The sequence below is a fragment of the Octodon degus genome, unplaced genomic scaffold (genome assembly GCF_000260255.1).
Source record: "Octodon degus isolate 3935 unplaced genomic scaffold, OctDeg1.0 scaffold00010, whole genome shotgun sequence".
Taxonomy (NCBI): domain Eukaryota; kingdom Metazoa; phylum Chordata; class Mammalia; order Rodentia; family Octodontidae; genus Octodon; species Octodon degus.
The window spans coordinates 15412944-15428050 of record NW_004524586.1 but is presented as its reverse complement, the minus strand read 5'-3'; the positions used below and the strand labels follow the sequence as shown (position 1 = coordinate 15428050).

The 15107-nt window shown below is 50.5% G+C and overlaps 1 protein-coding gene across 1 annotated transcript in view; it reads left to right on the top strand.

The window, feature by feature from the left end:
* The window catches only part of Ptpre (protein tyrosine phosphatase, receptor type E), a 173391-nt gene that overhangs the window by 104763 nt on the left and 53521 nt on the right, over window positions 1–15107 (top strand). Inside the window, exon 3 of the mRNA XM_004625577.3 lies at window positions 12139–12257. Coding sequence (XP_004625634.1) covers window positions 12146–12257 — 112 coding nt within the window. The 5' untranslated portion in view covers window positions 12139–12145. The remainder of the gene's footprint in view (window positions 1–12138; window positions 12258–15107) is intronic.

Here is a 15107-nt window from a genome sequence, read left to right as displayed (position 1 = left end):
CCTGGGCTGGGACTGGTCCCGCCGGCGCAGGGTAGCAGGAAGCTCTCCACACACTCACTGGACCTGGGCTGGGACTGGATCTCCCTCTCTCGGTCTTTCTGAGCATCAGTTTCTCCAGGTGAAAGTGGAAATGGCAGTGCCTGAATCTTGGGGTCATCATGGAGGTGAGGCAAGAGAACACACGTGGTCCTTGTGGCCTAGGACAGGGTAGGTGGATGTCTCCAGTGTGCTGCAACACTTGGTGCTCTGCCACCTCCCTCTCACCAGCTTGGCCTCCATCGCTGAGGACTGGACACAGTCGCAGGCATTTCTTGTTCCAACATCCCTGAGACTCACCTTGAACAGCCAGAGCATCCACAAGAAATGTCAGCTCGCAGCGTGGATCCGCCCTCCTGCAGTTTTTCGATGGGGCATTTATTCCAGCCTAGTTCATTCTGCCATTCTTAACCATCTGTTCCCCAAACATCCCCTTGAGCATCTTCTATGAGCACCGAGATTGTCTCCAAGGTGGGCAGGGGCGCAGGCTGATCTTGTGGGAGCTACGGGATCCTCCACCTCCACGTCCCCTTTCCTGCAGGCCTCCTCCCTTTCTGTATGTAGGCTACGAGGGCAGCCAAGATGGACATACCCTGGTTATAGCCTCAAGAAACACACAGAATCTTTCTCAGGACAGTCAAGGAGATTTTTGAACTCACTAAAGGCTTGTCCAGGAGGCAGAGTCCTTGCCCTCACATGTGCATGCACACATGTGTGTACACATGAGCATGTGCTGTATGCATACATACGTGTGCACTTGTGTGTGTGCATGTGTGTATACCCTGGACATGGGGCTGCATGTGTTTGTCAGATAGAAGTGATGGTAATTGTGCACAACGCAAGAAGGATTGATGAACCATGTACTTCCCCAGAAGACCTTATCAAGGTGTCAGAGTTGAAGCACTGTAATAATGTACTTTAATCATCATGAGGTACATCAAGTCCATGAAGAAAGCTCCAGTATTGCTCTTGGCTCGGACGCTACCTCCACACTCTCACAAATCAATTTTTCACTTGACTTTGAGTAACTGATCAATCTTATGGACCCTAAAGTCAGACACAATTTTGGCTCACACAGAACACTTTTTCACTGAGTTTCTGCTATTTGTTTCCCAACAACAGAAACCTACTGTGTTAGTATATTTGGTTCTCTAGAGGAACTGAAGCAATAGGAAATGTGTGAATAATTACCCAAGGAGATTGATGAGGTAGACCTACAGGACCAGGGATGGGGGTGTCTCCAGTGGCCATGTGCACTCAGGAGAGCTGGAGTGTACAATAGCAGCTCAACCAAACAGGACAGAAGCTGCAGAACCACAGGGACCAGGATGCAGCAGCACACCAAGGTCAAAGGCCCAGAAGTTCATGGAGAGGCACTGCTGGGGGTCTGGCAGTCTGCGCTGGAAGGCTAAAGAATATGGAAACACAGAGACGGTTGTCCACAGGGCATGGCAGAAAAAGGACATGCCCACTCAAGAAGCCTGAACTCTCCAGCAGGGCATGCTTCCTTCTCCAGCTTCCTTATTCTATCTGGGCTATAAGCCTAATGGTTGGTGCCCTCTGTAGCTGAACATGTTTTCACATGCCAACTATTCACAGACACACCCAGGCTGTGCTCTACTAGACATATACTAGAAATTTCTGCTACACATTTGTTACTCTAGTCAACTTGACATATCACAGTTAACAGTTACAGCTACATAAGGTCATTTCAACAGAAAACCAACAGGCTCCACCGCCTGGTCTTCCTGTTGCTTGGTATTTGGCTTTTAGAACTTAAGAGTGCTAAATACATCAGAAACAATCCTTTGCTCGATTTATACTAAAAACATTCCAGAATGTGCATTGTCGTTTTCTCTGGGTAGAATTGTAAACACAAGGAGAGCACTTATGTGTGTCCGTGCAGCTACTGAGGGTGACGGGATCCTACATCTCAAGGCGTGGAGGGCATGCGTTCCTCTTGCACTCTGCTGGCCTCCGAAGAAGAGCTTCCTTAGCTCTGGGCAAATCCTGTGCACTTGGAAGGTGCTTACTGAATTGAGCCAGGTTGGATTTAACCAACCCTAGAGGACAGGAGTCATGCTGGATATAAATAGCTCTTTGGGCCAAAGCAGGACTCCTTTCTATTGAATGTCTGGAACATCATAGCAGCATGAGCAGCCTCCGGATCACCTCCTCACCCTGCTATCCCTGGCCCTGGGAGTGGGTACCTCAGAGACGCGGTCTGTGTCCAGAATCAGCACCTCAAGGCTGATTCTTCGGCCCAGCAATGTGTGCCGTGCTTCCAGAGCCAAGGAAGGCATCAAGTGCTCCAACTCCTACCCGCGCACCAGTCAGGGTCACGCTGAGACGTCCTGCTGCTGGACTGTACTCCAGCATCTCCCCTCAACCTGCAGCAGGACCCAGGGTGTCTCCTATGAGTCAAAGAAGTGGAAAAGCCCAGAAAAAAGTGCTCCTGGAGGTCCAAGTTTCTTCCCCATGTCTCACCACCTGCTGCACGCATCGCTGCTTCGGTGAAGCTCCATGCCTCTCTTTGACTTCAACAGCAATTCTATGTCTGTTCCAAGGCTTTGATGTTGAGTAAAATCATTCCTCGAAGTCTCCACTTTGAAGAACGATCCGAGACTCTGCCTCCAGTTACTAAGCTGCTCGCTGGTGCAGCTGTGTGCCCAGCCAGTACGCACGGGCGTAGGGCTCTTCTGCAAGGCTCTTCGAAGTCTGCAGACTGGAGAACATCAGCTTGTTGTCCCGCTGCAGCTTCTCCCCTGGAAGTAATGACCAAGCATTGGTTGCCTATGGAGCCTGTCTGAAGGACAGCACAAATTGATTTCTAGACCCATAAAGGGCAAATGAAGGTCACCAAAGTAGAAGTTTTTTTCACTTGACTCACCCATCAAAAATGTCTGTCTCATATGTGAAGCCCCTGCAGGACTTGTGAGACACCAGCCCTGAGCACAGGCCGTGCTGTGGCCAGGTCTCTAGGTACAGCCAGCAGCCTGCTCCCTGACATCCGGGCCTCTTTCATGGGCAGGACCTGGGTTGATGCCAGTGAAGACACATTACAGGTAAAGGACCACCTCGAGGCCTGCAGATAAATAGAGAATATGCCTTCCACACCTTTCTGCAGCTGGGAGTGGAAGCCCAGAGTTGCACTGGGCATTTGGGGGCTTCTATGAGGAGCAGGTCCAGAGGGGGAAACACAGCAGTTTCAGAAGCTTGACCTGCCCAAACCCCGGAGTGTCTCCCTCAGCCACTGACAAGCACTTCCCATCTCCTGGCAACTCCCCATGGTTTTACTGCTTGCAGCTACAACTGTGCTGTCCCCCTCCAGCAAGCCTTCCAGGAAATGCAAGAATGGGAGATGGCTCCGAATCCTAGGGCTCTGTTCCAGTTCAAAGAGAAAGAGCAGGGAGCTCCAGGGAGCAGCGGGTGGACAGGCAATGGGCACTGACAACCACAATGAGTCATGTAGTGCTGAGGGCTGGCATGGTGATGACAGCAAATCCTGGGGCTGGGCAGGTAGAGTCCCAAAAGGCCAGTGAAATGCCGAAGATGTGAGAGTGAAGAGGGGGCCTGCCCTGGAGAGCTGCAAGGACAGGGTCCCAGAGGTGACACAGAGTTGGAAGGAAACTACCATTGCTCCGAAGCCACCCTTCAAGTGGCACTTTGACAGGCTGTGCCACCCGAACATGATCATTATGTGAAGATACAATGATGATGAGAAGGAAAACCAACTTGGGTGCCTTTCCCAGTGAGGAAAGGTCACCGTTTGCACTTACTTTGCACAAATGGACAGTGCCCTCCATTAGAGCCTTGACTGAGAGGGTGACAGTGACGGAGAGGGCACGGAGGGCAGTGTTCTTGGAGTGTCTGTTAACTGTCAATTACCTATCATTGTGGAGGTTAAATGTGCTGTCTTCGGGGCATTTCCCCCCTACTCACAAATAGCCTAGTCTGCAGTAATAATTTGATTTAGGGAAGAAGATCCAAATACTATTCTCAACAGAGTTGTCTCATTCCTGCTTACATGATAATTTTATCAGTGATAGATCCAGGGACATTGTATCTTATTTGAAGTAACAGCTACTGGCTAGTTATTACAAGGACTGGAAAATTCAGTCATAGTTAATTTTTGAAGCTCATGAAAAATTGCTAGAAGTTATATATTGAGATTATATTATATAATCTCAAAACTGAGATTAGGCAAAAAAAAAACCCTTTGCCTCTCATCTGTGGTCACATGTGACCCCAACTTATTAGTTTTGTATAGTTATCATTTGTTGGTTTTTAGGGGCTTTCTGGCTTCCAGATAAGGAAGATGGTTTTCTTCTCTAGGGAAAACTTATACAATAAAGTCTAGCTATATAGGCCTTCCTCCTGTCCCATTTCTGGAAAAAATAAAAAATAATTGTAAACCTCATGTTCTCTGAACTGGTAATTGGTCAGAGGTGTTGCTGGTTGCTGGTTAAATTAATTCAAGTATGGCTTTAGGGTCCTTGAAAATTGGCTTTTCAGAGGCTTCCTTTGGTCTTCAACTCTCCGTGATCCTGTTGTCTTACAAAAAGGAGAAAGACCTAATTTTCACAGAAGCTCTTCTTCATTTTTTATTCATCTTTAAGACAGCATGATGCATAATTAGAATTATGCAAATTAGTAGGTGCCGCATAGGAAATTGAAATTACTTCTCACCAATGTCCTGACAGGCCAACACACTTATCGGTCCTTCTGCTGACCTGAATCAGGCATGGCTGTGTCCTCGGAAGGCCCATCGCTGTGGGTCCACTGAGCCTCTGGTCCTGCCCAGTAGAAGCCCAGAGTGGACCCATGTACCAGGAGCTGGGATGTACCAGGGCTTGAAAATTTTACTGTGTATTGTTTTTTGTTGTTGTTGTTTTGTGGGACTGAGGACTGAACCCAGAGCCCTCACAAGGAGCTACATCCCCAGCCCCCCACTACCCCTTTTATGAGACATGGTTTCACTAAGATAGTAAGTTGTCTGAATTGAGCTCGAACTTGCAATACAGAGTGCTGGGACTACAGGTATGCACTGCCCTGCCTGACTGCTTTCTTCGTTCTATAATGAAATCAAGGTCAGCATATAATCTACAAATGTTCACATAGGTCTTTAACAGCATGCTTGTAAGAGAGCCATGAAATGAATCATAAAGCACCATGATACTCAGGCATAGCGGATCAGAGTCCCTAGATCCTTTGACAATGACTTGTTGCTTTCTGTTACTCTGTCCTTGTCGGGGAAGAAGCTTGGGGTCATAATTTCCAGGCATGTGAGTTCTTTGTCCCAACCTTTAGCGCTGCGGCTTTGTGCTCCAGGAGCTGCCACCTGTGCTGAGGGAGAGTTGGCGCCTGGGCGGTGGAGTGTGGAGGGCAGCGGGCTCTACTGCCCCACTGGACGCAGCAGTAAGCGCACATCGGCACCTGCACGGTCAAGATGCAATAGAGAATGGGAGTTGAACCCCACCCCCTCCTGAGTGTCCCCTCCAGCCTGTGAAGCTTTGCAGGCAATTCTTCCTCCTCCATTAACTCCCCAAACTCAAAGCCCCTCCCGGCTCCCATGGGTCCTCCCTAGCAGCCCCTTCCCCAGGGTGTTTCCCAGATCCTTAGCCATCTCTGAACACATCTGGCTCTGTGTTGGGAAGGCAGCAAATGTCTGTGCCCTGACCGCCTCCCATGTATCACCACACCAAGCACTTCAGAAAGTCCAGCCTCCTAGACTGTGCTCAGCATTCAGCTTCCTGAGCGCTTAGAACTCCTCCGAGTATCTCAAGGGAACCCCAAGAGGACTTAGCCCCAGCCTGCAGGGATTGTGTGCACAGTGGGCAGCTGTTCGGTCTGACCCTGCCTTGCCCGGAATCGTGCTCAGGCTGCAGAAAGAGCAGGACTCTTCTTCCTCCCAGGCTCCTCTGCACAGACAGGCGGGTGCAGTGGGTTAGGGCCTCATCATCTCTGACCGCCCTGTCCCCATCTGCCCATCTGTGCAAGGCAGAGGTGGCACCTGCCTCCAAGGTGGCATTGCCCGCCAACACAGACAAGACTTCCCTCCCTCCTGGCTTCACTTGCCCCATCCCTCCTTCCTCCCAGCTAGGTGCTACCCAATTCCCACTCTGTCCATCTTCCGAGGAGGAGCTACAGGACGCTGCCCACTTCTGCTGACTCTGCTCATGCTGGTGCAGAGCACAGCTGGTCCCCTGCCTGAGCCCCAGAGGACATTATGGGCAAACGCAGATTCCTGCCCAGTGACATTCGGCCAGGTCTCCTGGATGCCACCAAGCCTCTTATCCTCCTGGTTTTTGTTTTTTGTCTCACTCATTTTCTTCCCTCGTGCATGGACTTTTCTTTGTAGTCTCCTCAATGATGTTCCTGAGATTCTGCATTTAGACATAGGCGGTTGTCTTCATCCAAAAGGAATTACACTCCACCCTTCACCCAGGGAGATAACAAGCCGCCTTTTGTATCTTCTCTTTAACATTCAAATCCTTTCCAGTGAGGTGGGAACACTGTGCTTACAGCTGAAGCATTCCAAGTCCACAGTTTCACTGTTAGAGGTTTTTTTTTTTAGTTAATAATCTTTCATCCACATAAGTGTATTCACACCAATAACCCGGAAATGTCTGGATTTTGTTTGTCCTTTATCATGAAAATATATTGTTTTATTTGCTTTGTTTTTCCTCCATGCGCTGAGAAATCACAGTCTCGCTTCATATGCTATATTGTCACAATCTCCTAGAAAACAGGTATGAGGGCCCTGGACGCAGACAGCCAGGTCCCCAGCTGCAGTTTCTCGCCCGTGGACCAGACTCAGCCTGGTGTGCCCTTTGCAGAGAGTGCTTCGGGGTGTTCGGTGACAGCTGGGAGCCTGGTGACCAGCAGAGATCCAGAAGGGCTGGCCTGTGCTCTTGACAGTTATTTCAGGAAATTGGCACTGTCTTTCCCGTCTGCTCTCGTATGCACATATCAGGCTGCTGCCTGTGGGCGGAAGGACACCCAGCACCCCAGAAATCAGCCCCGCTGACCAGCACCTCAGGGGATGCGCATCGAAGGGCAGCCCTGGGATGTAGGTGACAGGAAGCACTGGTCTGCTTTCTGGGAACATTTGTCCCCTGTTTGTCCTCATCCTTGTCAAAAAGCTAAGGACTTCTTTTTTTTTTTCCAAAATTTTATTGAGAAACAAATAGCAATGAGACAGTTTCAAACTAAATTGGTAGGACAATTTCAATAATTAACACATTGCATACATTCTTCCTAGTGGTTATTTGCTGTACAAGATGCAGACATGATATCCTATTTGCAAACACTATTACAACAAATCCCTCTATTCATTAAGAGAATGTAACCATATATCTATCCTAACCATTTTGAATACCCAGATATAAAATGGACATTAGAAAGCACATTGGCCAAGCAATGGCCATGACTCATCCACATGGCTGACACTGACAAAGGACTTCTTGCTCTTGGGGTGGGTAGTAGGTAAAAACAGTGGGGCTCAGCCCCCACCTGTCACTTTCCTGCCTAATGGCGACATGTGGGACTGAGTGTGCTCATCACATGGAGACTGGGAAAGGGGCAGCGGGCCCCGTGGATGGTCCCGCGGCACCGTCTACGGCCACATTCATGTTATCTGTTGGCGCATCAAGGCTTTGGCAGCCCCCAGAGCAGGCTGAGATCACCTGAAAGGGGCCACACTTGTCCCTTTGTGCTACTGAAGGAGCTCAGATAGACAAGAATGAGCACAGAGACCCTGGTCTGACTGCAGATGCTGCCCCTGGCGCAGCCCCCCTTGGGGAGCCTGTGTTTTAGGGGAAGCAGAAAAGCTGAGTTCACACTGGGCACCTGTCACCTCCCCAGCTCAAAACAAGAACAGGCAGTGACTTGGGATGGTCCCGACTTTCCCAGGAAATTCACAGCACGAACACTTGGATTCAGAGACCGCTGAGCTTGCCGGTCTGTGTCAGCACATACAGAACTTTCGAGAAGCAGGTGAGCCACCTTCTTTAAGCTCGAGAGAAGCCAGGAGTGGTCCTCGCCTCCAGTTAAGGAATGTGGGCCCTCCTGCATTTGCCTCCAGCCCTCTCCTTTTGTGGCAAAGGTAGCCTCTTGTCTTCCAGGCAGCAAGGGCTCTTGAGCCACATAGAGCCTCAGCGAAGGTGGCCTTGAATCTGCTGCTGTCCCAGGCTGGGAATTTCTGCACCTGCGAGTGCCTTGCCATCTTTTTTCTCAGCTACCTTTGAAGGGCCCACAACCTGTATGCCCAGTTCAGATGTGGGAAGGCATACAACACACATGGCCCAGGCTCTGTGCACAGGTGTGAGGCAGCTACTGTCACAGCTGAAGGCGCCACACCCCCAAGCAGGGCAGAGTGACCTAAAAGGCCTCTCTGTTCCAGCATCTTCATCCAGGATCAGGAAATCAAGGTGAGGAGGGGCCTCTGGGCTACGCAGACCACCCCCTCAAGGAGGGCTCCACGTTCCTTGTCCTACGCACTCACCTTTGATTTTTCACGTACGGGCGTCGGCCTCTTGGTTGCCAATTCTGTGGAAGTGGAAATGAGCCCGGCTGGTGTTCATCCCTCTCTTCTGCTTCTGACACTGAATCTGGCTGGTTGGTGTGTGATGACTGACTGGCGTGTCGTGGGGACTGCCCTGTGTAGATGCCCTTGGGGACCTAATACTGGCACTGGAGCAAGAGTAGGGCCTGATCTTTAGTGCCAGCCACAGCAGGAGCATCTCCTTTCTCTGACACACAGGTGGAGCGCTGGTACCTGAGTTCCACTGCTCTTATCACCCACTGTGAGTTGGGCTGGGCTGGGGAACGAGAGATGGCTTCTTCCCTGAGAGGTGCAAGCCTGGGTCAGCTTCCTCAGCTCCAGGTAGGAAGGAAGCGGGTCCTGGATTCACTTAACTTCAAAGGCTGTGGGGAAAAGTAAAAAGGGGCCCCCCAGCAAGAGGATGAGATTTGGGCCAGAGTCAGGGGAAGCCAGGGGGAGCAGGAGGGTCCCTGGCCTGCTTCTGCTTATCTGCTTCTGCTGTCTCCTGCCTGCCCTGTCCCAGTGCTACTTTTTGCACCTCACCCTCTTGTCCTATGCAATGGCCTGTTCCACTCAGTCTTCACTGTCACTTCCCCATAACTCCTGACACACCCACCACTTCTACAGCCCACCCCTCTTGACCAAGCCCCAGATCCCCAGCACAATTCACACGGCACTTTCCACTAGGATGCCCCGCCATCCTCTGTCGTCTCCACTCCGAGGGTGACAGGACATTGACCATGGAATTTTGGTGATGGTTAATGCAGCCACTTAGCTCAGAGTCTCAGCTAGCCTGTCGCACTCCTTCATAGGAGCTCAGCAAAAGTAGCGTGTATTACTGCCTTGTGCCACAAGCTACAAGTCATCTCTGTCCCCCGTCTCTGCTAACAAATGCTGGAGCTTCCCACCCCACTTCCCAAGATGGGAATCCCAGTGGCTTGCAGCCTGACTCCTAGGCCAGGGCCCTGCCTTTGAGATCCTTCTCACCCTTTTCTCCTTTGCTTCCCCCTGTCCCGGAGCTTAGGTCTTAGCCTCAAATGTTCCCAGGAATTATGCACGTCACCCAGCAATCTCCTTCAAATGGGGCTGCTGGCCACCCTTCCATCCCAGTGGGCCGCTGTAGGGATCAGATGGGACAGCACTCAGCTTTGTAGCTCCAGAACCTTGCAAGCAGCCTGATCCTGCTCACTGCCCAGTGAAGAGTATTGAAAAGCTCTTATAAGTGGAATAAAAAAAAAATGGATTTCTGATCAAATTGACAGCTGCATGACTTTTGAGGGGAGTAAAAATAAAGTCTGCTCTGCTAGGTATAAACTATTTTGATCATCTCACTTCTGGAGATCATATAAGTTTTAAGCACCAGACACGTAGCATTTGGCAGGCATTCCCCAAAAAAAGTGTTTAAATACAAATCCTGAAAATCCAGCATGGATTTAACTCCAATTTCAAACATCCATTCAGATTCGTGCCTTTTCCTCCCAGGTAGCTTGGGCAAGTCCTTTGAGAGGAGAGGGTCAAGGATGATCCGGCAAGTTGTCCCTGGCCTCAGAGTATAAGTGGGGCGCAAATGAGGCTCCAGATGGCTCGACAGGTTTTGAAGTCTGCGAGTTTATCGCCCCCTGCTGGTCATGCCAGGGAAGGCAGCTCTGCGGAGCTCTTAGCGGACTTCCATTAGCTATTATTAAAGGAGTGAAGTGATCTTTGTCTTTCTGGATGGTGGTGGCCTCCTCGAGGGCGATGGAGCATTTGAAGAGGAGAGCTATTAAATTAATGTGTGATATGAGACAAACTGTCTCAGCCAGGAATTCTGCATCTCCAAAGGTGTATTAAGTCAATTAATACTTCTCAATTGCTCTGTAATTTACTCCAGTGTATTAAAAGTATCACGGCAACCTGCAACAGCAGATCTTCTTAAAATAAAGGCAGCGTGTGGCGATGTGTGCAGAGCCATCTGTCGAGGGAGGGCCAGGTCAGCGCGGGAAAGGTAGAGGGCTTTTGTCTCTGGCATTCGTGGATTCAAACCATGGCCTGTTCAAATCTCCATCCTGACTTTAGGCCTGGTCCTCTCCCTCCAGGAGCCTGGCAACACCTGTGTAAAGGGTCCCACACACAGCAGATGCTCACTTGGGGCACAGAGCCTATTTGTGTGTGTGCGGCTTACTTCATGAATCTAAAATGCGAAGCCATATGGGGTGGCCTGCAGCTATAATTCCAGCTGCTTGGGAGGCTGAGGAAGGAGAATCACAAGTTCAAGGCCAGCACAGGCAACCTTGGCCCAAAAGGCAAGGGCTGCAGTGCAGTGGCGGGGCCCTCGTGCCCAGCATGCCTGACTCCAGGGTTTCATCCCTAGAATCAAAAGGAAGTAAATAAATCTTCAATGTGTGTGAGGGAAATAAAAAAGCAACGATGCGAGAGAGGCAAGAAAGTGGTGCTTGCCGCTGTCCAGGCGTTCAGGGCTAGCTGTTAAAAGGTGCTCCGAAGGTTTTCCTCTTCACAGTTGTGATTGCTAAGAAATGGTTTCCTGTGCTCACGCTGGTGTCTGCCCCAGCTGCACGCACTGGTGTTGCCCCTGAGAACAGCCCGGGGGGCAGGGGTTCGTTGCTTTGGTCCTGAAGGCCAGCCATGCGCATCCCCGGGAGGTTCCATGCAGGATGACGCTGCCAGTGGAGACAGAACCGAGCCCCTGGGCTGACTGTGGGTGCGGGTCAGGGGATGGGACCCCCCTCTTCGGCTGCAGTCTCAGGGGCAGGTAGCGTGGCCAGTGCCCCCCTGGTGAATCCCCCAGCAAGTTTCCATACCCGCAAGCAATCACTGTGGCCTGTAACAACAGTCGAATGTGTTTGAGCAAAGGGGAGCCCCGGGGCTATGGGAATGTGTTTGAGCAAAGCGGTGCCCCGGGGCTATGGGGTGACCACCTGCGGGTCTCCAGCAAGAGCCACCTTCTGTGCTGAGCCATTCTGTAGTTGGGTCTGCCCCAGCGCATTCACCTCCACGCAACACCCAGTAAATACTTCGCTCCCTTCCCAGGGTGCACAGCGGCCAAGTAGTGGGTGGGCAAAGTTGACTCACGAGCCTGCTGTCCAGACCCAGGGGACCTCTAGGCAGAGCCATAGAGAGTGTGACATTGCCCAGCAGAGTGAAGGGAGACCAGGAAAAAAAGGAGAAAGTGTGGACCTTGCTGGGTAGGAAAAGTGTGATTTGGCCAGAAAACGAGGTTTGGAAAGGAGAGGGGCCGGCAGGAACGGCTGGGGTCACATGGTAAAGGCTCCAGGATGCCAGCTGAGACATCCAGATGCCAGTGAGCGGGAGGGCAGGGCCTGGGCTCGAGAACCTGCTCTGCCCCGACCGCCCACCAGCAGAGCTGGGCCTCTGAGCTCCCTCCATTGCACCTGAGTGGTGACAGGGAGGACATCCCCCAGCCCAGTGAAGGTGAAGGGAGATGATCCACTCCAGCGAGCAGAGTGCTGGGCTCTTTTTCTCCTCGTCATCACAAAGGATGGGGGTCACCAGGGCCTGCAGCAGGGGGCTCCACTGAGTCTGTCTCATCCTCCCCACAGGTTCGCCATGGAGCCCTTCTGTCCTCTCCTGCTGGCTGGTTTTAGCTTGCCACTTGCCAGGGCCAGCAAGGACAACGAGACCACCCCAACAGAGAGCAACTGGACCACCACAACCACAGGTAAGGATGCCACCTTCCCACTGCCACCTCCTAGCACCAGATATGGGTGATCAAGGTGGGTAAGTTGAAAGAAGAAGGGTGCAGGTGTGGCTCACTCTCTCAGTGAGCTGTCAATAAACAGGCGGGGGCCGGCGAGATAGTTCAGTGGTCTAAAGCACCTGCTTAGGCAAGCACACAGGGACTGCAGTTCTATCCCCAGCACCATACACTCTGACAGTCCTGCTCCCAGGGTGGGCTGAGCCAGCCACAAAAATAAATAAACAAACAGGTAGGCTGGTAAAGCCGAATGTTCAGTGTTTCCCTGGTGCTAAGCTTAGAGCGCTCAAGATTGAGTCCATACCCCGGCAGGCGTGGGCACCAGCCTCGGAGGGAAGCCGGAAGCAGATCTTAAAATCCCCCAAACACACTGCAGAATCCTATTCAACCATCTGAAGAACAGAGAGGAGAACCGCGAATGTGGCTATGAATGATTAGTGACACTAATATTGTTGTAACGTCTATTGTCTATATTCTAATTGGTAAAGTGATGAGGTTTCTTTTCTATAAAAAGGGTCCATGTCATGTAGAGATGCACGTGGGAGCTTGCACAGTTATAGTACAATTTCTAAGAGTGACTTGAAGAAAGGGCCGGGCAGGATGCGACCAGAGCTCTAAAGCTATAAGGAGCAGAGCTTGTGCCGTGGTGGTGCGCACTCTTGGGAGGCTGTAAACAGGCAGATCACTACAAGTCTGATCTAGTAGTGAGACCCTGAATACCCTGTAGACCCTTCCCTAAAATACAAAAAAAGAAAAGACTCAAAAGGAAGGAGAAAAAATACTCTGAGCTGGGTGTGGCACACACACCTGTAATTTCAGCACTCTGGAGGCTCAGGGAAGAGAATTGCAAGTTTGAGGCCAGCCTGGATGACTTGGAGAGACCTTGTCTCAAAATAAAATTGTAGAAAGTTCTGGGCATGCGACTCTGGCCTCATCAAGACGAGAGCACACGGATGCGCATGCGCTGGCGCGGAGGGCCCCCCCCCCCAACCAGGCCCGGCGCGCAAGACAGGCACCAAAGAGCAAGCGGCATGGTTTCGCTGCACTGCTGCAGAGTGTCCCGGATGGGGGACCACAGAAGGCAGAGGGACCCCGAGGGACACGGGAAGGATCTTACCGTGGACTGTGGGAGTTGCACAACACTGTGAATTTGCTAAAACTCACTGGCTTGGGTGCTTCCCATGAGTGTGCTTCATAGCGCATAAATTTTAGCTCAGTAAAACAAATACTATGCACAGTTAAAGGGAAGAAGGCAAGAAGCAGAAGGAACAGAAACAAGAGTGACTCTTAATCACACTGCCCGGGTTATGCTCCTGTGCCCTGGCTGCAGGCTGCGTGACCCGGAGCACCGAGCTGCTCTGTGCCCTTGTCCCGTTTGTGGGGCGGAGGTCGTAAATCTCACGTGCACTTGAGCACACCCCGCATGCTGAGGCCAGGCTCCGCAGCACGGGCCTTTCGTGTAGTCCACGTCCCCAGAACCATGGTCGTCTGTCTGGGGCCCTCATTGTCATTTTAGTGGACAGTGCGTAACACAGGGAAGCCCACGCCAGGAGTCAGTTCAGGGTCTCAAGGAGTTGAACAGAGTCCCTGGGGGCAGTCCGGGACCTGCAGGTCTCTCTGTGGTCGTAGCGCCACCCAGTGGCAACGTCGGGATCAGCCCCTAAGCAGCGGGGCTGAGTCCTCGCATCAGCCCCAGCCGCAGTGCCGCGCTGCCCGGAGCAGCGGCTCCGTCCCCTTCCCACTCCACTCCGCAACACAGGGGGACGCCAAACCCTATGACTCTCCCGTCAGTGGACCGCTTGTTAGGGTCCTCTAAGGAAAATAGAATATAGAGAGGTGTAAATATACAACTGTATATTCATTATTAACAATTCAAATTTTTATACTTACATCTATTATGAGAAGGTATATAAATACATATGTGTCATAAGGAAATAGCACGTGTGTCCACGGAGATTGTCAAGCCCAACATCTGCAAAGCAATGCCTCGGGTTAATTCCAAACATCAGCAGACTGCTGTGAGACCAGGAAGAGCAGCTGTCACTACAGGAAGAATGTCCAGCAGGAGAATTTTCTACTAGCCAGGCCATCACCTGATCGGGTGAGGCCCACCCGCCCTGAGTAAGACATTCTGCTTTACACAGTCTCCAAGCTCAGAATTCAACCTCACCCAGGTAAACATCACAGACACAGCCAAAACAGTGCTAGACTGAATGTCTGAACAGCCATGGTCCCAGAGAAAATGACCAGTGTCGTTCTAGAAAAAGTATTAGAAAAAACAATTCAAGCTCAAGTCAATAACTTCTGAGGATAACCCACTAATATTATAGACTGCTAGACAGTGTTAGATTGTTTAGTTGAATTCAAACACTTATAGTATTTAGATGCCAATAGAATATTCACCTCTGACAGGACAAAAAATAAATAAATAAATAAAAATTAGAAAAAAAATGGAAATGGAAAGAAGCAGTCAGTGCTCTAATTAGCTTCGTCTCCTTTTTTCAATTGTTTGTACTTTTTCTTTTCTTAATTTCTTATACGTTGCTCCAGTTTTCTTCTTCTTCCAATTTTATGTGTATATATCTGGTAATATGAATAGCTGGTTGTAAGACAATACTGTGTATTACAACAAATACTGTGAAATTCCTATTACTTTGTTAAGTAAAATTCTGTATGAGTTGTCAAAAAAATAAAAAATATAAATAAAAAACAATTCAAAATTGATAACATTTAGGGGCTGAGAAGATAGTTCAGCGGCATAAGTGCCTGCCTAGCAAGTGCAAGGTCCTGAGTTCAATCCCAGGTACCCCCCCC